This window comes from Leucopleurus acutus (genome assembly GCF_964270905.1).
Source record: "Leucopleurus acutus genome assembly, chromosome: 18".
Classification (NCBI taxonomy): domain Eukaryota; kingdom Metazoa; phylum Chordata; class Mammalia; order Artiodactyla; family Delphinidae; genus Leucopleurus; species Leucopleurus acutus.
Genome location: NC_139160.1, coordinates 24,243,987 through 24,267,235, shown reverse-complemented (window position 1 = coordinate 24,267,235; position 23,249 = coordinate 24,243,987). Strand labels below are relative to the sequence as shown.

The 23,249-nt window shown below is 38.2% G+C and overlaps 1 protein-coding gene across 2 annotated transcripts in view; it reads left to right on the top strand.

The window, feature by feature from the left end:
* Positions 1-22,837, top strand: part of DGKH (diacylglycerol kinase eta) — a 169,511-nt gene extending 146,674 nt beyond the window's left edge. Inside the window, exons 21-30 of one of the 2 annotated variants that reach the window (XM_082859567.1) lie at positions 993-1,100; positions 3,158-3,271; positions 3,523-3,657; positions 4,830-4,993; positions 8,880-8,985; positions 9,990-10,082; positions 12,853-12,972; positions 14,155-14,263; positions 15,736-15,866; positions 20,758-22,837. In XM_082859567.1, the coding sequence (XP_082715693.1) occupies positions 993-1,100; positions 3,158-3,271; positions 3,523-3,657; positions 4,830-4,993; positions 8,880-8,985; positions 9,990-10,082; positions 12,853-12,972; positions 14,155-14,263; positions 15,736-15,866; positions 20,758-20,841 (1,164 nt within the window). In that variant the 3' untranslated portion in view covers positions 20,842-22,837. The remainder of the gene's footprint in view (positions 1-992; positions 1,101-3,157; positions 3,272-3,522; positions 3,658-4,829; positions 4,994-8,879; positions 8,986-9,989; positions 10,083-12,852; positions 12,973-14,154; positions 14,264-15,735; positions 15,867-20,757) is intronic. The other variant, XM_082859568.1, reaches the window with a different exon arrangement.
* The last annotated feature ends 412 nt before the right edge of the window (positions 22,838-23,249 follow it).

Here is a 23,249-nt window from a genome sequence, read left to right as displayed (position 1 = left end):
GTTTACCCTCAAAGAGCCTGCTTTCAATGTTTAAAGTAAGAACAAAGATGACTATTATGCAATTAAGAATATCTTAAGTGACTTGGGAGAGACTCATGAAAAGTACTGCCTGATTTTGGAGGAAAGAAGAGATAAAACATTTGTTTTCTTTTTCTTTTTTTGATGTATAATTGACATACAACATTATATCAGTTTCAGCTGTACAGGATAATGATTCAGTATTTTATATGTATTACAAAATGATCACCACAATAAGTCTAGTTAATAAATATCACCATACACAATTACAGAATTTTTTTTCTTGTGATGAGAACTTTTAAGATCCATTTTCTTAGTAACCTTCACATACTCAATAGAGTATTAACTATGGTCGCCATGCTGTACTTTACATTTCAATGACCTATTTATCTTATAACTAGAAGTTTGTACCTTTTGATTCCCTTCACCCATTTTGCCCACTCCTTACCCCCTTGCCCCTGGCAACCATCAAGCTGTTCTCTGTATCTATGAGCTTAATTTTATTTGTTTGTTTGCTTTGTTTTTAGATTCCACATATAAGTGAGATCATACAGTATTTGTCTTTTTCTATAACTTATTTCACTAAGCATAATGCCCTCAAGCCAATCCATGTTGTTGCAAATGGCAAGATTTCCTTGTTTTTCATCGTTGAATAATAGTCCATTTATATATATATCACAAGTTTATAATATCACACGTTTTTAATCTATTCATCTGTCAGTGGACACTTCGGTTATTTTGTAAAACATTTTTTCAATTTGGTTTTCTGTAACAACTTCGGCTATAATTATTTACCCTTTTAAAATTTTTAAATTAAAACAATAAGATAAAGGTAATGTGGAGGAATATATTTACAGGAAAGCACACATTACGCACAAACCTTCCTCCATCATCCTTTGTCGTTGGTATTCTAGTATCTTCCAAACTTGTGGTTTTGCTCTTTTTATCTGACCTCTAAGCTTTTGACCTTACAGTGTGATGGGCAGTATATTCCTCTCCCCAGTCTGCAAGGGATAGCAGTGTTGAACATTCCCAGCTACGCCGGAGGCACTAACTTTTGGGGCGGAACTAAAGAAGATGATGTAAGTATTTCCTTGCTCTTTCTAGAAGCTGCCCACATTCCTTGGCTCAGGGTCCCCTCCTCCATCTTCAAAGCCAACAAAGGTGGTTGAGTCCTTGTCACGTTGCTTTACTCTGATCTCTTCTTCTGCCTCCCTCTTCCGCTTCTAAGGATCTTTGTGATTACACTGGGCCTACCCAAATCATCCAGCATAATCTCCCCATCTCAAGGTCCCTAATTTAATCACATCTGCAGAGTCTCTTTTGCCATGTAAGGTAACATTCACAGGTTCCAGGGATTAGGACATGGCCATTTTGGACGGCAGGGAGGAGAATATTATTCTGCCTACCAAAATACCTTTCTATACCTTTAATTTTCCAGATTTATATTATTATTATTATTTTAATTTTTAGAAATGTCAAAGGGCTCATTTGACCATTGAGGTTTAGGGCTATTTTTGTTTTTATACTTTCCTGTATTAAAAAAGAAGAAAACACAACCTAAGAAATGCATTTGTGCCAGGGACTTCCCTGGTGACGCAGTAGTTAAGAATCCGCCTGCTAATGCAGGGGACACGGGTTCAAGCCCTGGTCTGGGACGATCCCACACGCCTTAGAGCAACTAAGCCCGTGCGCCACAACTACTGAGGCCCGCGTGCTCTAGGGCCTGCGTACTGCAACTACTGAGCCTGCATGCTGCGACTACTGAAGCCTGCACGCCTAGAGCCTGTGCTTCACAACAAGAGAAGCCACCGTGATGAGAAGCCCACGCACCAAAAAAAAAAAAAAAGAAATGCATTTGTCCTAAAGATAATGAGAGAAGGCACAATTATGAAAGTATATATAACAATAAAAATGAGAAGTTTACCATGATCTTTGAAGAGTCACATACACTGAATGATAAGCCCTTTGACTTGAAGCTCATGATGTAGTGGTTCCACTGAACAAATTTCTCAGGGCTCTTAAATGTGCAGGCAGGGATTAAAGTATAAAATAAATTGGAAAGTATTTTTAATTTTCATAATGTGAATATATTCCAATCCTATTGGAGTATAAAAATTTAAATTAGCAACCAATTATTTGTCAGCCCATCATCACTCTTAAATATTTTAAGGAGAAGAAATCAGTGAGATTAAGATAAATAAAGATAGGCAGACAGGATTCTGAGAGCTTCACATTCATAACTTAATACCCTCAATTTTTATCTAAATTTTATCAGTGAAGAAACTGACACAAAGTTCACACAGTTCATAAGTAGAAGAGACAGGGTTTAAAGCCAGGCAGTCTGATAACGAAAAGTTCCCAAATTTGTGTCCTGATATTTTCAGTAAAAATTTTAATTATGATACTACTTCATACTGAATATTTTTTCAGAGGCATAATTATTTATGTTATAGTAAAAGAGGACATAAAAGGAACAAAGTAATACAACTGAAATTGAAAATTTTTAGGTTAAGTTGATTTTGTGAAAATGCATTTAACATCAAAGCAAAGTAAGCCCACGTGTTTTCATCCTTTGAGATTTCTTTCCATGTTCTCAAATGTGCTGAAAAGTTGTTGTAGATATAAAGCACATACGCACATTGCTTGTAACACCTTGAAAGATTTCCCTTAGAACATATCAAGTGAATTGGATCATAATTTGCATGTTCATTAGCTTTAACTTTATGAAATCTGCATCACCTTTTGAAATTTTAAAGTTTCCTAAAGTTGCATGCATCATTGTATCAAGATATCTGAGTTAGTATGAACAGGTATTTAATACATCTTATATCAAGATGAATTATGTGGAAATATATTAGTTCATTGGTCCTACGAGTGCTTTATAAGAGGGACATGGAGTATTTTATCTGTGTAGGTTTTAAAACATTTTTATTGTGTTTGTTTATTTTAAGCTATGTTCAGTGATTTTTTTTTGTCCTTAGATTATCATTTCATAATAATATTTACTTACCGTTCTGCTAATGGTTTTTATAAGTTTTTAAAAATATGTCTGTTGCAGAGTTTACATTGCTTGAAGTGCCACTTCACCTAAACCTTAACTTTATCCATGGAAGTGTAATGTCGGTTTTTCTTTTAGATATTTGCTGCACCATCATTTGATGACAAGATCCTGGAAGTCGTTGCAATATTTGATAGCGTGCAAATGGCAGTTTCAAGGGTCATTAAACTGCAGCACCATCGAATAGCCCAGGTTGGTTTCTCTACTCTAACCTGACTTCACTATTTGGGCTACTGAGAAAGCTATTCCAAATGACTCCTACACTGTATATTCATCTGTAAAATAATGGACTTTCTTGTCATGTCAGTTGTTACCGTGTTGTCCTAAGTGGAAAAGCATAACATTACATTCCACAGAAGGGATTAAAAGTCAAGTGTGAATACAAGACTGAGTGTCAGCTTCTCAGGATGATTTGTACTCTAAAATAACTTGTTTTATTTCAGTGCCGTACAGTAAAAATCACTATATTTGGCGATGAGGGAGTCCCAGTGCAGGTGGATGGCGAAGCATGGGTTCAGCCTCCAGGGATTATCAAAATTGTGCACAAAAACAGAGCTCAGATGCTCACAAGGGACAGGGTATGTAACAAAACAACATTCTTCTAAATTTTCCTTTAAAAAGAATCTTAAATTGTTTTGAAAAATAGAAACCAAGGGAAAAGATTTAAATTGTCTTTTAAGTCTGACATTTAGATTGTGCTTTAAAATATGAACAAATATTTATTTAGTTCTTAAAATAATTAGCTTATATTTTTAGGTTTAGAGAAAAATTGAGCCGAAACTACAGAGAATTCTGATTCCATTCCCAAATACCTCCTCACCTCCCTATTCCCCTATTATATTCCCCTAGTGTGTTCCCCTTAACATCTTGCTTTGGTGTGGTACATTTATTACGGCTGATGAGCCACTACTGATACATTATTATTAACTAAAATAGTAGTTTCCATTACTCTTTGTGTTCTACATTCTACAGGTTTTGACAAATGTACAATCACTTGTCCTCCACCTACCCATCCTCTCTTATCCCAACCCTGGCAACCCCGTCTTTTTACTGTCTTTATAGTTTTGCCTTTTCCAAAATCTGTATTTTTTTAAAAATTATATTTTATTTTTGGCTGCGTTGGGTCTTTGTTGCTGTGCGCGGGCTTTCTCTAGTTGCAGCGAGCGGGGACTACTCTTCGTTGTGGTGTGTAGGCTTCTCATTGCGGTGGCTTCTCTCGTTGCAGAGCACGGGCTCTAGGCGCTCTAGGCACACAGGCTTCAGTAGTTGCAGTGGGTGGGCTCAGTAGTTGCAGCACGTGGGCTTAGTTGCTCCACGGCATGTGGGATCTTCCTGAACCAGGGATCAACCCCCTGTCCCCTGCATTGGCAGGCGGATTCTTAACCACTGCACCAGCAGGGAAGTCCCCAGAATATGTATTCTTAATTAAGGTCACACCCATAACAAATAAGGCTGCAATATCCATCCTCTCTGTTACGCATATAATAGTAAACATTGAAGCATAAATTGAAGCTGTCTTTTTAAAAACTTTTCAGTCATATAATCATCATCATCAATTACATTACTTTTTATTAGTTGCAGTCCACTAGAAAACTTTAAAATATCTTTTTTGTACTTATAGATTTAATGAGATGTTAGATTAGGGAAAACAATAGTCATTTCAAAGTCACTCACGTACTATCTAAATACACATTTATTTGGGCCTCGGAGCTCTAAACTAACAATTCATTGCAATATTGATTTTAAATAGGCCTTTGAAAGCACTCTGAAATCTTGGGAAGATAAGCAGAAGTGTGATTCTGGTAAACCAGTTCTTCGAACGCATTTGTACATCCAGCATGCAGTTGACCTGGCGACAGAAGAGGTGTCTCAGATGCAGCTGTGCTCACAGGCTGCAGAGGAACTCATCACCAGGTACCGAAGTCCTGTGAACCTTGGGAGCTGTGAGAATGCTGGTCTTGGCCAATTTTGGTTTTTGTATTATTTTTTTAATAAATTTATTTATTTTGTTTATTTATTTTTGGCTGCGTTGGGTCTTCGTTACCTCGCACAGGCTTTCTCTAGTTGCGGTGAGCGAGGGCTACTCTTCGTTGCGGTGCATGGGCTTCTCATTGTGGTGGCTTCTCTTGTTGCAGAGCACGGGCTCTAGGTGCACGGGCTTCAGTAGTCGTGGCACACGGGCTTAGTTGCTCCGCAGCATGTGGGGTCTTCCCGGACCAGGGCTCAAACCCGTGTCCCCTGCATTGGCAGGTGGATTCTTAACCACTGCACCACCAGGAAAGCCTGGTTTTTGTAGTTTTAATACATCATTGCAGTTGTTTGGGGTATCTAGAAGAGATGCCTTTACCCTCCTTCTTCATTTGCTGCTTCATTTATGCCTCAGTATTCACTGTTTTTTTCCATCAGCTCGCCTCCAACACACACGTGCACAGACCTGTGTTCTCCACAGGCCAGATCTCTGACTTCCTGAAACACAATGGAGAACTAGCCTAATGAACCCTGTCATGTTTTATATATATACATAAAACCCTTCCATTATTATTTCCCCAGTTTACACATAATCTTTACACTATACTACTCACTTATATGGTGCCTCATAATTTTTAAGTGTTTATGGGAGGTAGAAGGAAATGCAAACATTAACCATGCAAAAAACCCCCAAAAAAGTCAGGGGGTGAACGTGGGAAGAGTCCAAGAATCAGTTTCCGGCAGACGTATCACAGAGTTTGTGAGACCACAGAAATTAATTTTAGGAGACAGAAAGAGACGATAAAAATAATAAGTTCTGTGACTGCAAAACGGCTAAAAATCACTATGACCAGGGGCAGACTTCAGGGGGGAGGAGGGACGGTGGGCAAGTTTCTTATCTCCTCCTCACCTAAATCTTATCCACCAAATGGGGATACAAGCTGCCTGACCAGGTCGCTGTGAAGGTTAAGTGAGACCCACCATGTGAAGTGCTTATTAGCACAGCATGTCTGGTGTATTCAGTGTTCTGAGCATGGTCACTCATATTTTTCCCACACCTTCACCTGGTCACTGATCAAAATGTTGAAATAGAAAAGAAGGAAAGGGGCTTCCCTGGTGGTGCAGTGGTTAAGAACCCGCCTGCCGATGCAGGGGACGCAGGTTCGAGCTCTGGTCCAGGAAGATCCCACATGCCACGGAGCAACTAAGTCCATGAGCCACAACTACTGAGCCCACATGCCACAACTACTGAGCCCACGTGCCACACCTCCTGAAGCCGTCACACCTAGAGCCCATGCTCTGCAACAAGAGAAGCCACCACAATGAGAAGCCCACGCACCGCAATGAAGAGTAGCCCCTGCTCGCCACAACTAGAGAAAGTCCACATGCAGCAATGAAGACCGAATGCAGCCAAAAATAAATAAATAAATAAATAAATTTAAGAAAGGAAAAAAGTGAAGTTTCACCAGATTTGCTTTTGGTCTACCTAATTTGATTCCCCATATCTCTTTATAAATTTTGCAAATGATGAAAATCAGGATCACTCATTAATTTTCACAATGTATTCATTCAATATTCAACAAATAATTTTGAGCCTCTTCTGTGTGCCAACCATCATATTAGGCACTGGGATGCCACGATGACTGCAGTCCCTCTTCATAATTTGCTGGCAGAGTAGTAGGAGGGAGATGTGTGGCCAAAGATCTGTCACAGTGGGCACTGTGGATGCCCAGAGGAGGCCAGAGGCAGTGAGGGAGGCCTGCCTGGAGGAAGTGACTTCTCAGCCTAGTCTTGAAAGAAGAATAAGAGAAGGAGTAATCTAAGAATGGGAGCCAGCCTGGGTAATAAAACCCAGAGGAGTGTGAGTGCATGGTACTTTTAGGAAATCTCAGGGTGTTTGGAGTGACTGAAATGTTAACATGGTATATTTGAGAGTGTGGAAAATGTGGACAGAGAGTTGAGCGGCGGCGGGGGGGTGGGCAGATCTTTATCAGGATGTTTCTGGAAGCAATGTGAAGCACTGTCCACAGAACAGCAAAGCTGGGGCAAGGGTGAACACTGTCAGAATGGTCCTGTTAGGAAACAATGGACTGAGGCAGTAGAGATGGGAAGGAGAAGAAGGATTTAAGATAGGTTAGGGTCTAAAGTTGGTACACAGACACGTTCAGGATGATCCTAAGTTTCCTAGTGAATGGCTGGTTAGACTAAGGTGCCTTTGATGAAGCCATATTATTCAGGAAGAGGAACAGATTTTGAGAGGGAAAATGATGGGTTCCATGTTGGACTTACAGAATTTCAGTTACATTAGAAATACCTAGGAGGAGATTCAGTTAGCAGTTGAAAATGTTAATTTGAAGTTGATTTACAACTTTCTTTTTCCTTGAAAATTAGAATAACGTTTATCTATCTCTGTTCTTCTTGTTAATAACCTCTTCTTCATGATTTCTCAAGGTTATTGGTAAGGATGCTTAGGTGACATTTGCAAGTTCCTTTGTGCCTTGGATATCAGTGTAGGATCCTTAAGAATTAAACTCTTGATTCAGCCATGTGGGGCTTCTGTCTCTTCTTTTGTTCTTCCCTTTCCAGATTGAAGATCATTTTCCTTGAAGATGTTAGAAGCAAAAGGATTAGGATAGTCTTACCTTCTTGTCACCTGCAAAGCTTGCATCATTTTCTAGCAATCAGTAGAACTTCTCCTCCTTTTTATTTTTTTTGGCTGCGTCAGGTCTTAGTTGCAGCGCACGGGCTCTTCATTGTAGCACTTAGGCTTCTCTCTAGTTGTGGCATGCGGGTTTTTTTTTTCTCTCTCTAGTTGTGGCACATGGGCTCTGTAGTTTGCAGCAGATGGGCTCTCTCGTTGAGGCTCCCGAGCTCAGTAGTTGTGGCACGCGGGCTTAGTTGCCCCGTGGCATGTGGGATCTTAGTTCCCCAACCAGGGATCGAACCCGCGTCCCCTGCATTGGGAGGTGGATTCTTTACCATTGGACCACCTGGAAGTCCCTCTCCTCCTTTTTCGTCTTGGCCTCATTGCCTCCAGAATCGTGTCATTCTAGGACTGTTCTTGAAGGTTTATATTCCAGAGGACAGTGGCACTACAGGCTTTGGCGTTGGATAGACGTAGATTCAAATCCTGGCTCTATCACTGCATGTGATTTAGTATCACATACTAAATCTTTCTGAGCCTCAATGTCTTCATCTATAAAGTGGAGAAAGGTAACCACAGCTACCTTTTAGGTTGTGAATATTAAATTAGATAATGAATATAAAGCACTTAGCATATAGAAGATAGATGTGGCAATGTTTTTCCCCTAATCTGTTGTATTTGTGCCTGGTTGAAGTTTCAGCGAATAAAAGATGTGTCTACGCTCTACATTTGGGACCCCTCTCAACTTTCCAGTGATACAGCAAAATGAAATGTTACTATGCCCTCTTCTTCCAAATAACACCTCACTATGCTTATCTCTGATTCTAGGTCTAACTTTTTTTATATAGAAGATTTGGGGTTAGTATTTTTTGTTGCAGTAGGGTTTGAATTTTGTAAATCTACCCCATGCCATTCATAATCGAGCAGTTATTAAATAAATTTCCTTTCATGACCTTTTTTTTTTTTTTTTTTTGCGGTACGCGGGCCTCTCACTGCTGTGGCCTCTCCCGTTGCGGAGCACAGGCTCCGGACGCGCAGGCTCAGCGGCCATGGCTCACGGGCCCAGCCGCTCCGCGGCATGTGGGATCTTCCCGGACCGGGGCACGAACCCGCGTCCGCTGCATCGGCAGGCGGACTCTCAACCACTGCGCCACCAGGCAAGCCCATTTGCCTCGTTTTTGCTTTCAGGATTTGTGATGCAGCCACCATCCACTGTCTTTTGGAGCAAGAGCTGGCGCACGCAGTGAACGCATGCTCCCACGCACTGAACAAAGCCAACCCACGCTTCCCAGAGGTGAGGAGCCAATGGTAAATGCCCATTCCGCAGAGTTTTTGGTGTTCCACATATAGCTTGATACAAAATGTGCCACATCCTTTGAAAGAACATAATACTAGTCTATACGCGTCTCAGCCAGAAGCTTATCATTCGATTGTGGCCAGGTTTTTCTTTATTTTCCTTTTCTGCTGTGTTTCCATTCCTGCTCTTTAATTTGCTTCCTTTGTTTCTATTTCACTTTCCATCACTTGTCACCTTCCCATCTTTCTTGTGCTCCTTCTCTTTTTAAGTACTACCATTCCTCTTTTTTACCTTCTCCCCTGCACCTTCGTATAGGGCAAGCCTAGATATCATGCATTTAACTAGAGCTGTTCATGCGTTTTTGAGGTTGTCCACTGAAATTATTCTCCATTTTGTTTTAGTAAATCAGTAAATTTAGTTAATTTTCTAATGTAGAAGTTAATAATAGAGTGGATAGAATATAAATGTGATGAAATGTGGTGTATGGCATAGAGAAAACTGGTAACATTATTTTTACCCTTTCAATTATTCAGTTGATTTACCTAAGTTATTATACAAATAAATGTGAGTCCTCAAGATTATTAAAATCTAAAAATCAATCCGGTTGGAACTATGGAGAGTGATACTCAATGGATAGAATTAATTATGATCAGATAATGTCCCTTTTAAGACCTAATTTTCTTTGACTTAATTCTTGTGGGAATATGTGTCTGTTGTCGCCAGCATATACATGTTCGTGTGTAGGAGATGTGGTCCTGGGTGTATTCACTGCAGTCAGTGCATTCTTCTGGCTCTGTGCTCACAGAATTAGAAGAGGTAATCATGCTAACGAATGTGAGTGTGAAATTTTGCAATTACCATAGAATTTTGGTAGACTTTTTAAAGTATTTGCGATGTGAATTTAAATCGGAAGAGTAAAGTGTAAAGTACTCGCTGATGATTGAATCCCAATTTAATACAGAACTACTTGTCTTTGATGTTTTGTTTTGTTTTTTTCCTAGAGTCTTACGAGAGACACTGCCACTGAAATAGCCATCAATGTGAAGGCCCTGTATAATGAAACAGAGTCTTTACTAGTTGGCAGGGTTCCTTTGGTAAGGAAAAGAAATGGTGGATAACATCAGAACGATGATAAATGTATGGTTCTTGTGTTCATTAGGGAGCACGCATTCATCAGATTCTAATGCACAAGCAGCCTCCGGCCTCCATCCCTAGAGCTTCCTTTTTACCTAGCTTTTGCCTTCAAGAAAATTTATGGCTACACCTGGGAGTTACACTTTAGGCTAACAGGAGTAGAGATTTCCCCTCATCGTGGTTTTTTTTGGTTTGTTTTTTAATAAATCCTTATTGGAGTATAATTGCTTCACAATACTGTGTTAGTTTCTGTTGTACACCAAAGTGAATCAGCCATATGCATACATAGGTTCCCCCCAGTCGGCTTTGAGAATCTTGAACTTTACAGAGAGTGGTAGACATTCCCTAGGGACTCATTAACCCATTAACGCAGAAAAGTAGAGGAAATCATGAGTTGTGTTCCTGGAATTAACATTTGAAATATGATTGTTATTTTCTAGATTTGCTTAGATGATGCTTTCTAGATTCCGTGTTTCAAGAACTAAATTTCAAGAACTAGACCTATTCGTAGATTAACTCAAGATTGGTGTTGGAAATCAAGTTGCAGCCAAGTCTGAATCAGACCACAAGTTCATGGACCTCAGTCCTTTACTAATCAGCCTTTCTTCCCTCACCCTTGAAATGTTCTAGCACGTTGGGTCTTTTCGCCACCTAGTGTTCCATTGTAGGTTATTCACACATGCTGTGGTAACTGTAGAAGGCCAGGTACATTAGCTATTGTTTTCTTCCTTGTAACAATTTTGATTAATTGATAGGTGATGATCTTAAAACATTTCTCTTTACTGTAATTTTATCTCTTTCTTGGGAAAATGTATACATCTAAATAAAAGTGAGAATAAAAGTCATAGCATCTGGCACAGTGGAAGAACGAGAGGTGTGTTCCATAGCCTAGCCAACTGTAAGTGATTGGTTGGAATACCTGCTTGACTGGAGTCCAGAGTAAAATGTATCACCCTTGGAGCATCCTTTGCTCTTAGAAGAGAAGCTTCAAGGCTGCATGAAGTCCATTGCTTTTACCCACCTCCGAGGGAAGCTCAAGTATAACTTCCTTGGGGCCAGAGGTGGCTGCCTCTGCTATGGTCGTGAAGAGAAATTTTTAGGAAGAAACATTGAATATCTCTTCTGATAAAACCAATGGGAAAGTCTTCTTGGCTGTTCTTGGCACTTCTATTATTAACCTGAATTCTTCTTGCTGCTTTTCTAAAATTAGTCCTATAGGAAAGCCAGTGGGCTGTGACCTTGGTCCCAGTTATTGGACGAAGGACATGTATTGTTTTCATGTTATTTGAAATACATTTAAGATAATTTCTGATTGACGAGAACTAAAAGCATAACATACGCTGTATTTTAGCTCTCTACACTGAAAATACCCATTAAATGTTACTTGGTTAATATTAATCAATTATATTATGTTAACGTATAAGGATTCCCCTCCACTTTTAATTCTTCTGTCATTGTCAAATATGGATGTTTGGTTTGAAATGTATACCAGTGAATTTTTTTTTTTAATATTTGGCAATATTGATATCAAAATAGTCGTGTTTGAGAGCAACTAAGTTATATTCTTCATTTTGCTTGTAGAATGAATATGCAATAACCATTTTATCAATTTTGTAAGACATATATTCTTAGACTTAAAGGAAAGTGGTAAATTTCATTTGACCTGGTGGAAAATCTCCATAATTTTATGAACTTCTAGAAATGCTAGATCCCTTGAATAACAGAGGGGGAAAAATAATGTCCCTAATAAATAACAGTAATATTCTCTCTGAACCTTCAGCTTAAAATTCTGTGAACCTATATGTAGGTACCCTACAATTTTAAAGTAGTTTATAAAAGTATTGATTAGCTGGAAGAGATCTTAGAAAGTGTGTAGTCACTTTCTACTATTTATTGAGAAGGAAACTTAAGACCCCTGAAATCAATTCATCTTCCCTTGGTTGCATAGTTAGTAAAAAGGCCAGGACTAGAATTCAGTCACCTCCCTTTCAATTCTGCACCTAACAGTGTTTGTTTCACCTTTATTCATTTACTGAATTTGTAAGTGACTTTTAATAACTGCTTCAAATGGGTGGATAATAGGTGACCAGTTAAATTCTCTTTAAAGTTTGCTAGCCCTCTTCCAGGTTACAAGCCATTTAGCTTTTTGCTTTGCCCTGATTTGTGCAACAACTTTTTGTCACAAATTTTTCTGAGATCCATGGGTCTTTTTTTAACCTGTTATTTTAATTATCCAGAGGATTTTTGTGCCAGGCAGTTCTTATTATATGACATATTTTTGACCAATTTAAAATATTATTATTTGTTCACACAGCGACCTATGTAAATCAGAATGATTTTTGCCACAAAGAAGTAGAATAATGAGATTACTCCCTAGTGCAAGCCGGCAGAATGGGCGGATGGATGCATGGATAGGAAGGGAGGAGGGTTGGATTTACATAGAAAAAACATCACCATAAGTAATACTTTTCTCTGTGAAATTATTAAAGTCACACTAGCTACTTATATCATCTTTGGGAAGTAAGGAATAAATCTATTCAGATTTGCTTAAATGAACTCAGTATAAAATAATTTGTCCTTTTTTCCATATTCTTTTGTATTAAAACCAACAACAATCTAGCCTCGTCTGATAAGAGATGAGGATGTTCAGTGTCAGTAAAATCATTTATTCTATTTGAGGTTGGTCACTGAGGCTTGTTTTATTTTGTTTTTAATCTGCTGGTCAAATAGCAGTTGGAATCTCCACATGAAGAGCGGGTATCCAATGCCTTGCATTCCGTGGAGGTGGAGCTACAGAAATTAACAGAGATCCCTTGGCTTTATTATATCTTACACCCAAATGAGGATGAGGTATGTAAAATTTGTCCTGTTTCTTTATAAATGTGTACGCTTTGTGACAATAGAATTTGAATGCATCCTTTGAAAAAGAGATGTTCAGGAGAAAATACATTTTGAATATAGTCGTTCTCCCTTATCTGCAGGAAGTACGTTCCAAGACCCCCAGTGGACCTCAGAGGAGTACTGAACCCTATATATACTATGTTTTTCCCTATACATACATATCTAAGATAAAGTTTAATTTATAAATTAGGCACAGTAAGAGATGAACAACAATAACGAATAATAAAATAGAACAATTATAACAATATACTGTAATAAAAGTTATGTGAATGTGGTATCTCTCTCTCTCTCAGAATATCTTATTGTACAAATGTAATGCCTTTTCCATATCAGCTAAGCACTTCTCATGCACTGTGGCTATAACCTTTGCAGTTTGAGATGCAACAGCAAAACTAGCATGAATTTCTTTTTCCTTCTTCACAATTTCACAGACAGAAGATTCGTTCTTACCGTAGGTCTTAGCAAGCTCAGCATACGATTTTTCTCTTTGCTTATTAAGTCGAGAACTTTCAGCTTTTCATTAAAGGAAGCAATTTTACAGCTCCTTTTTGGCATATCTGAATTGCCAGCTTCACTACTCTTGTGCCTCGGGGCCCTTGTTAAGTAAAATAAGTGTGACTGGAACACAAGCACTGTGCTACCACAACAGTTGATCTGATAACTCAGATGGCTACTAAGTGACCAACAGATGGGATACGCTGGACAAAGGGATAATTCACATCCCAGACGGGATAGATCAGGATGGCTCACGATTTCATCATACTACTCAGAATGGTGCACAACTTAAAATTTATGAATTGTTTATTTCTGGAATTTTCCATGTAATATTTTCAGACCGTGGTTGACCGCAGGCAACAGAAACCGCGGAAAGGGAAACCACAGGTCAGGGGAGACTACTTTCAGATGCACTTTTCTTGAACCAACAAGAAAAAGCTTTTATGTGAACAAAGGCATCTTATGGGAATCAGTACCTTTTCAGGAGTACGTAACATCGTGAACTTTTGGGGAAGAAGTTATCACTTCAACAATATTTTGTGTGGATAACTTACATCTATGTTATCTGTGCTATCAGAGTGGGTTTTTCTTCTCCTAATATCCTGAGAAAATTCTCTTCTTGCTCGACTCGAACAGGAGCCCCCCATGGATTGCACCAAGAGAAACAGCAGAAGCACAGTATTTCGTATTGTGCCCAAATTCAAAAAGGAAAAGGTTCAGAAGCAGAAGACAAGTTCACAGGCTGGTAGGTGATCCACACGGGAAGGGAAAGGATAACATTATGAAAAAAATAACGTATTGAGGTGGTATCACCGAGGGGATGAAAGTGATCTGAGACTAGAGAGTGGTGCAGCATGTTATGAATGTACTAAATACCACTGAACTGTACACTATAAAATGGTGAATTTCATTTTATGTTCACTTTACCATAATAAAAAAGTCATATCACACCTAAAATAAATCCAAACACGAGTAGGAGTCTGTAGTCATGCAGTTAACAAGTCTACAGGGCGGTTGCCGATTTGCTTCTACTTTGCTGAGTGAACGTCAGCATGTCTGTGAGATGGGTCTTCGTCTTGCTAACAATAATTCAAGGCTTGTAACTCGTTTTCCTTCTTCAATGTGCAAAATCGGTATCATTTTGATAAATGGAACGTAGAAACTTTCGTTTACTCCTTTAACTTGCTAGATATATTTTCCACCTCAAGTTATATATTCTCTTCCTTCTCTTTTAAGGACTTACGATGCCATTTCAGCCCCTCAGTAATGACAGTCCACTGTGACACTTGTATTCTCAAGCAAAGATTAAACTCTCTCTTGGGTATTCTTTCAAGTTCCCTTTCCACCTTTCCTTAGAGATTAAATTTAATGCTGTACTACTGCTAAAGACCTTCAAGTTCTGTGTATATGATGGTAGGTGCCTTTCATAATCAAATCATTTTGTAACTCTTCTGAGTTAGCCATCTCATTTCGAAAAGTGATACATAACCTTATTTTTGACAGTCGTAAAGCAGCTATTGAAGGGCATTTTAAAACCAAATGTGGCAAACAAGGAGACTTTTCTTAAGCTAATCAATGTTGGGTAAAATGTATAAAAGAGTGATTGTACATACTGTAAAATAACAACCCAACTAATCTTAGAAAGCGGTGTTGACAGTTTTTAGATGACATTAAATTGATTTAACAATACATTTATTGCTATAATTATCAATAATGGTAATCATCAAAACCAATAAAGGCAGTACTTGAAGTCAGCAAGACCTGAAGCAGAAATCTGTGTAAAATTGTACCCTGTGTCAGATTTTAAATTTTAATTAGCATTTGTAGCTAATTAAACCATAATAAGTTTCATATATGGTCCTTAAGGAAATCATCAGAGCTTATTTAGACCTTGTACTACTGATCCTAATCATGAGAAATACATTTTTTATACATACTGTGCAGTTTGCATGGCTTTAAGGAGGAAATTGAGCTAAAGAGAAAGGCACAGGTGCGCAGCAGTGAATGTCCTTGTAGAGTCAGATCCTTGTGTTGACTGATAGTCTGAAACTTGCATGGGAAAACGTGGAATTGCAGTTTTGTTGAGACAATACCTTGAACCTTTCCCTTTGCTAGCACTGCCGCTGTACTCTGTTTCGCATCTTCTTTGGCCAACCTGTGCTTTGTAATGCATTGAGCATGTAGAAATTAAGGGGCTTTTGCTCTTAACTTTGGTAGTTCAGAAATGGGGCACAGAGGAAGTTGCTGCTTGGCTGGATCTGCTCAATTTGGGAGAGTACAAAGAAATCTTCATCCGTCATGACATCAGAGGGGCTGAACTCTTGCATCTGGAAAGGCGAGATCTTAAGGTATTTCCTTTGTGCTACTTCTGCTCTTAAAATTTTTCTTGCAAAACAGACTCCTTTCTCCTGTGCTGTTCTGTTCTGTGCTTATAGCTTGGCTTATGTTATGCAAACGTGCAGTAATCTAATATGCCTTGTCCTGTGGTCTGAGTTCCTGGTATGCATTTTGAAACAAGAATGTCAGCAATATTCTTCTGTCAAAATCATTGACTGTTATAGCTAAAGCTTAGCATGAACTTAGTAAGTTTTCTCTGCATCCATTGGTATGGCTGTTCCTGTGCTAATATCTCCAAATGGATCATATTTCCCTCAGCTCATTTTTTTGGATCAACGTGAAAGGCGATATTTGTTGCTGAAAATATCTAATAAAAGGTTAACAACTAAAAATTAATTCAAAATACCAATAACAAAGCCTTTCTAATATATGGAACTAGATGAGAGACTTACAGCAGTGGCTACTTGGAATCCTATGATTTGGTTGTGTTTCAAAATTGAGCTTTCAGAGGTCACATGAACAACTAGACAAATAAATTCAAATTTCCTTTCCATGACTTATTATTAAAATTGTATTCTTCTCAAAAATAAATTTATTATTTTCTTTAGTAAATGAAGTAAAAATTATGCCTTGTTTTTGCTAGAAGGCAGCCCAAAGTCTATTTGTCTTTTATGACAGGGAATGAAAAGTATTAATTCATGGTCTGCAGCAGTTCCCTTTTATTCTTTGGGTGGAGACGCAACCATAGAAATGGCCAAAGAAGCATATTCTGTCCCAGGGTTAGAAGTAGGATTTTGTAATGTTATATTTTCTTACCCCACGCTGCCATTTAAAAATTCCAAGACTGATTCGTAAGCAACTGACAAAGCCTTCAACATTTGTTGGATTGATTCCTTTCCTGTAGACCAGGTTCTAAAATGCGTAGAATTACGAGACAGTAAATTCCTGATAAATTCATGAACGGTTGTGCCTTTATCTACAAATACGTTAGCAGAGATCTTTGACCCCCATGATGGGTAACCTAAAGTATAGATTTTTATAAAGCAGAGTCATAAAGTTTTAGCACATCAAAAGTAGACACCACTTATACCTAAACATTTTTAGCCAGAATAATAATAAAATAATAGATTAACTAATTATCTTAGTTGAGAGTCCCAAATCTGGAACATAGCAAAATATAGAGTGTTACAGTTCATAAAGTAAAAATTACTTCAACACTTGAATACACCAAAAACTAAATGTAGAGGATCATTACGTGGAACATATTTGTGTAGCTTCTGATATCCTTGGCAGGCAGCAATATTTATTGAATAGCTACTGATTAATATATTATGCCAGCTTCTCTAGGTGGCATCTGCCCTCTAGAAGCTTGCATTCCATTTGCCGTGAATAATCGTATGTTCAAGGAAAAGGCTGTGTGTGTGTATATAAATAGACATGTATATGTTACATATATGTACATATAAACATATATAAACATACACACACAGTGAGTGAAGCAGTTATTTGCAGAGTGAAAAAACAAAGCTCACACAGAAAAGTCAAAGTTAGACTGATAGGACCTGGCTGGAAAAAAAATAAGAGTACAAAGGAGCTGCTGATTAAGAATTATGTTAGTAAAATTTCTATTTAGTTTTTCATGAAACTTTTTTGTTGTTTTTATTTTTAATGCAAATTACATTCTTTCCCTTAAAACTTTTCTTTTAGAAGTTTTATTGACATAGTCCATTTTAACTCTTTTGGTTCTAAAACAGGGTGTGGGGCAATGGGAAAGGAAAGTAATTTTACAGAAAGAGCCTTCAGTGGAACAAAACCGAGCTAGAGAACGAGCTATCCTCGTACTCTGTGGTTATAGCTGTAAGAGGGAGCAGACCCTTCAGAGGAAAGTCTCTTAATGTTGGTGAAGGGTTACCTACTCCCTAGGTAATCTTGTCCGTTCCCATTGCTTCGAATACTGTCTGAATATATCAGTGGTTCACAAGGTTGTGACCTCATTTGTAAACTTTAGGATTATATCACCAACTCTACTTGCTACTTGGCCATCACACAGGATGTCAATCTTAACGTGTCCACACCAAACTTCTACTCTCCTGTCCTACTCCCATTCTGCCCCTTCTCCAGTGCTCTACATCTTAGCAACTCAGGGATGTGAGCTAGAGAAACCCAAGGTCATATTTAACACCTTCCTCTTTCTTATCGTTTCCCCCCTAACTCATTAAACCCATCACATAGTTTGACTTTAATCTCCATACATTTCTCTTTCTCCTTTCCACAGTCCTTCCTCTTGCCTGTGTAAGGTCAGTATCTTCCTAACTGGCCCTCGCATTGCTACTCGTGCCCTCTCTCGTCCATTATCCACATTGCACAGTGACATTTTAACATCAGGTGTATCACTTTTCTGCTTAAAAGCTTTTAGTGGCTTCCCATTTCAGTTAGGATAAAGACTCGCATCTATGGGAGGCCTACAAGGTCTGCCTGTATAGTCAACATGCTATGGAATACTGGCCCTTGCTGGGCTATATACCCTTCCACCCTGGCCCTATTTCATTTGTTTAAAAATACTGACCTCTCTCACCTTAAGGGTGTACCCTCCTATGGTATGCTTCCCCCCCCCCCCCCCCCCCCCCCCCCCCCCCCCCGTCACCTGGCTAACTCTCCTCAGATCTTGGCTCAGGTGTTACTTCCTTATCATCAGAACAACTAGAGATAGCAATGTGACAGTCTAAAGGTGGGAACGGGGAAATACTGCTAATGTGTTTTAACAGACAAATAAACTGATTGCATTATTTTACCTCCTAGAAGGCAGTAGGAAAAAGTGAGGGATAACAAAGCAAATGGTAAAGACACAGGGGTTTTGTTTGGTTGGTTTTTTGTTTTCTCCATTTGGAAAGTTGTATATGTGTGCGTAGAAGGATAACAGTATCTACAAAGCATGCCTCTGCAAAGTTAAAGCTATTCATCCAAAGAAAGAAAAAGTCAACCCTAAAGAATATGAAAAAAAATAAATACATAACAAACATCATGGCATAACTTTATCACAGCCTAACTCCTAGAAGATGTGAATGTATTGAACTCAAACTAAAGAAAATATAGCTAAGAAGTTAGTGTAACTCTAGGGAAAACATTCATCTCGAGACACCAAAATAATAATTCTGGGTAGAGTCTGCATCTCTCAAAGAAGTTTTTATTCTTGAGAATACAGTGGGCACATGGCCTAAAATAAAATATTTAATATTAAAGATATTTCTTAATCAGATAACTATGTTATCACAAAGTATAAAGAACATTAAAATATGCCACTCAAATCAAAGAATCTAAACGCCTCTGTAAATGCATCTGCCTTTCTATCTTCCTGTAGGGTTTGGCCTTGCTTTTAAGTTTGCTGTTATAGCACACACTGAGGAAATGTGTAGTTGCCTTAAGACTAATTGTGGATGACCTGGTATCATATGAGCAAATATTTTTCAGGGTCAGTTAAATATTGTAAGAATGATACCCTGAAATTATCTCAAGCTCAAAAAGAGCACTGGCTGTGGAAGGAGTATTTTCCAGAAGGATTCAGAATCATCAGTGGCATTGCTGCTATAGAATTCAAGGAGATCATAAAGTATATGGGAGAGAGAGAGCGCGCGCGCGTGTGTGTGTATCTTCTCAGACAAATAATCTTGTGGTACCTTATATTTTCTAGGCTGCTTTGAAAGTCATCTTTTTCCTAATTTTCAAATATTTCACATTCTTTGTTTTGTGAAGAAGTTGTCTGACTTCACACAAATTGATTATGCCCATTACGCTTAAAGAAGCTATAGGGAGGCCTTCACCATCTCTTTTAGTTTTTCAGACAGCAAATACTATGGCTGTCTTGGATGGGTCTCATTTATCACTGCAACAAGTATTTGTTTGCCAAGCTCCTGCTCTGTGCTGCACACTCTGGAATCACCATTCATTTCTAAAAACTAAATATTGGTTCCTTGGTTCTTTTTTAGGAAGATAGTCCTTTAAGAAACAAGAATTCTGAGGGAAAGGGTCAAAAGTGTTTTGAGGAAAAGCATCAACCCACAGATACATACCAATGTTTATGTAATTGTTTATACTTATACATTACAAAGTATAAGGAATATTTAAATATTTCACTCAAATCAAAGGCTCTAAATGCAAGTTCAAATGCATTTGGATTCCACATTTAGGTCATGGGCACTGGAGTCTTCCCTGAGGATCAGGCCTCACTTGTAAGTTTAATATTTTAGCAAGGAAATGTATAGTTGTTTTAAGACTAATTGTGGATACCCTGGTGTCACATGTCACTTCTTTCAGAGATCACAAAAGGACCTGTGGTTTTCTTGTTTGTTTTTTTGTTTTCTTGTTTTTCGGTACGCGGGCCTCTCACTGTTATGGCCTCTCCCGTTGCGGAGCACAGGCTCCGGACGCGCAGGCTCAGCGGCCATGGCTCACGGGCCCAGCCGCTCCGCAGCATGTGGGATCCTCCCGGACCAGGGCACGAACCCGTGTTCCCTGCATCGGCAGGCGGACTCTCAACCACTGCGCCACCAGGGAAGCCCGGACCTGTGTTTTTTAAAACAAAAAAAAAAGAAGAAGAAAAAAGAGGAAGTAATTTTGACTCTTAAAGAATTGCCCTTGTGTATAACTTATGAGAATGTTACATTTAAGAGTTGTGTAAGATGTTTTTACCGGTTGGCAATTTTTTAATGTCAGGGTTTTTTTGGTTTTATAAACTTACTTTTCTAACTTTTACTTCCTAAATCATTGAATGTAAACTAAAATGAATGAGCTGAATGCTAACTGTGTTATTAGCTAGTTAAATATTTAATCCTCAGTTTTTCTCTTGTCAGTAAACTTCTTCCTCTTTCTCTTTTCTTTCTTTCTACCTTTTTTTTTTATTTTTAGGACCTGGGGATACCGAAAGTGGGTCATATGAAGCGAATTCTCCAGGGAATTAAAGAGCTTGGAAGGAGCACACCCCCAGTCTGAGGTGTAATCATATTGGTGCTGTTCCTTGGAAGGAAAGTAATTGCTACTTAATACAAAGTGCTTGGGAGCCATTGGCTGTTCTTGTAGTTTTCTGCCTAGATAAGTAAGCACCACTGAGGCACCTCTACGGCTTGATATGGGTGAAAATTTTGATTTGAGGTATTAGAAAATATTTTGTGCCACAAAAATACATTCCACAAAGCCATTTTCTTATTGTGCAAACCTGACACATTCAAATTTGCTCATATTAGTAAAAAGGTGGGAGGAATCTGAGACAATTGCATTGTCCAAAAGGTGGAATTGCACAATGTTTACTTTCCTTTAACCTGGTCAGATGGAATGTTCTTACCGTGCAAACACATAACAATATGTAGCTGAAATTTCTTGGGTTTCATTATTGGAGGCACTGGCTTCTTACTTAAAATCACTGGCTAGAAGACTAAGATGTAAATTAAGTGGTGTTTTGAATTGGTATCACCTCAGATTCCTAGCTCTCAGTGGTCAAAGAATATGGTTAAAACCCCTCAAATACTATGAATGAATGCAAATCTTAATGCACGATGTTCCTGCCTGAATTGTCTTTCTGTTTCTTGCATGTCACATTTAATATGTAACACTTAGCTTTAATGTCAGTTTTAATGGAATTTAATTTATTACTACCTAAGTACCTTTTGGTTGGCTAAAGGCACTTTTCTGTTCTTTGATGTGGAATTTTGCATAAATATTCTATATCTAAGAATTTGTGAACATGTGTCTGTGCCCTAATCAACAAATGATATATATCTTATGCAAGCCAATTTTATACCAACCTATCATAAACAGTAGGTGTGCACATTAAGAAAATTCTCTGGATATTTTCATAAAATTATATGTTCTGTTGCCTAACAAAACTTATTATAGCTCTCCGTACCAAAATTCCCACATTCTGTTTTAAATTTTTCATTTCCATTAAATAATTATTTAATACTCTGTTTGCATCTATAATATAGCAGACTGTTGACATCCAGGAATTTCCCCAATGTCTCAACTGGGATTGGTATACTGATTGGTCACCCAGACTCGTCCACTGGCTAAAGGGACTCCTGACACAAACTTCCCAACAAAAGAGATTTAAATTTTTTCTTAAGGGCTTTCCATTATTTATTATTATCTCACTTAATTCTTATATTCTATCAGGTAGATATTATTTTCCTTTTTGTAAACCACTATACTTCAGTCTAGCGCATGAGGAGTCAACATTACAATGATCAAAATCTTTGAAAGCCAAAGGCATACATATCAAAAAGTCACAAAAATGTCCTTAAATAAATTTTCTTTAGACATTACATACCAAAAAATTAATTCTAATGTTTAAAAATCTTCCATATAAGAGAAGTAAACAGGGTACTACTGACCCAGTGGTTAACAATTTTCATAAAGTAGCCTTCTAGGTAGGTGCTCAAAAGATATACATATATACACGTATACATTTATATGTACATTCACACTTGTGTACATGTAATCTGAACTACACTCTCATTGATATTTTCTAGACATTTATTTTCCAGATGCTTAAAGAGAAATATAGATGGGAAAACATTTAAAATGAGCTATTGTCTGACATATAATTTAATTATATCAAAAGGGTTTAAACATTTGATGCTTATCCTTATTTATAACTTGAGTATTTACTAGTAAAAATCACAAAATTTGGGCATCTGAAAAATAAATGAAACTTGATAGGTTCCTGACCAAGTGTGTCTGACTATATATTTTACCTAAGTTGTGAATAAATGGAAATTTTCCAAAGCGAATTGTATCAGGTAGCTTCAAAGAGCAAAGAGCTACTCAGTTAATTTTAATGTTATCCACACTTAATAAATCAAAGGTCTTCCTTTCCAGTCCCTTTTAGAGTCCCTCACCCTGCAAAGTATCCTGCTCTTTCAAGCACTTCCCTGTGTTCTCAGAACTCTCTGCTGAGATTGCGGATCCCTGTCCACAAAAAAAAAAAAGGAAAGGCGGAGGCAAGGAGGCAAGAAATCCTAGAAAAGAATGAATTAATGCAAAACTCGTTACCGATTTTCACTCTCCCCAAATTCTCCTTTGCCAATAGGAAAGATTATCTAGTTATCACATGTTCAGAATTTAAGAGTAAGATGTAAATGATTAGATTTTGTATTTGATGTTGCTTTTTCACTCTTGAGTAACATCCATTATATATGTTGAACCTCAGTTAACAGAATCCTTAGCTAGAATTTTCCAGCAAATGGGTTTTGAATAGGAGCATTTTTCACTGTATGCATTGTCTGTGCATAGCTATGTAGGACCCAAAGGACATCACTCACGCCTGTTTGCCAGGATGGTGCCCTCAGAGCCTCCAGAGGCCAGTGTCAGCCTCGCAGAGGAATCAGCTTCTCATGGTAGATGGG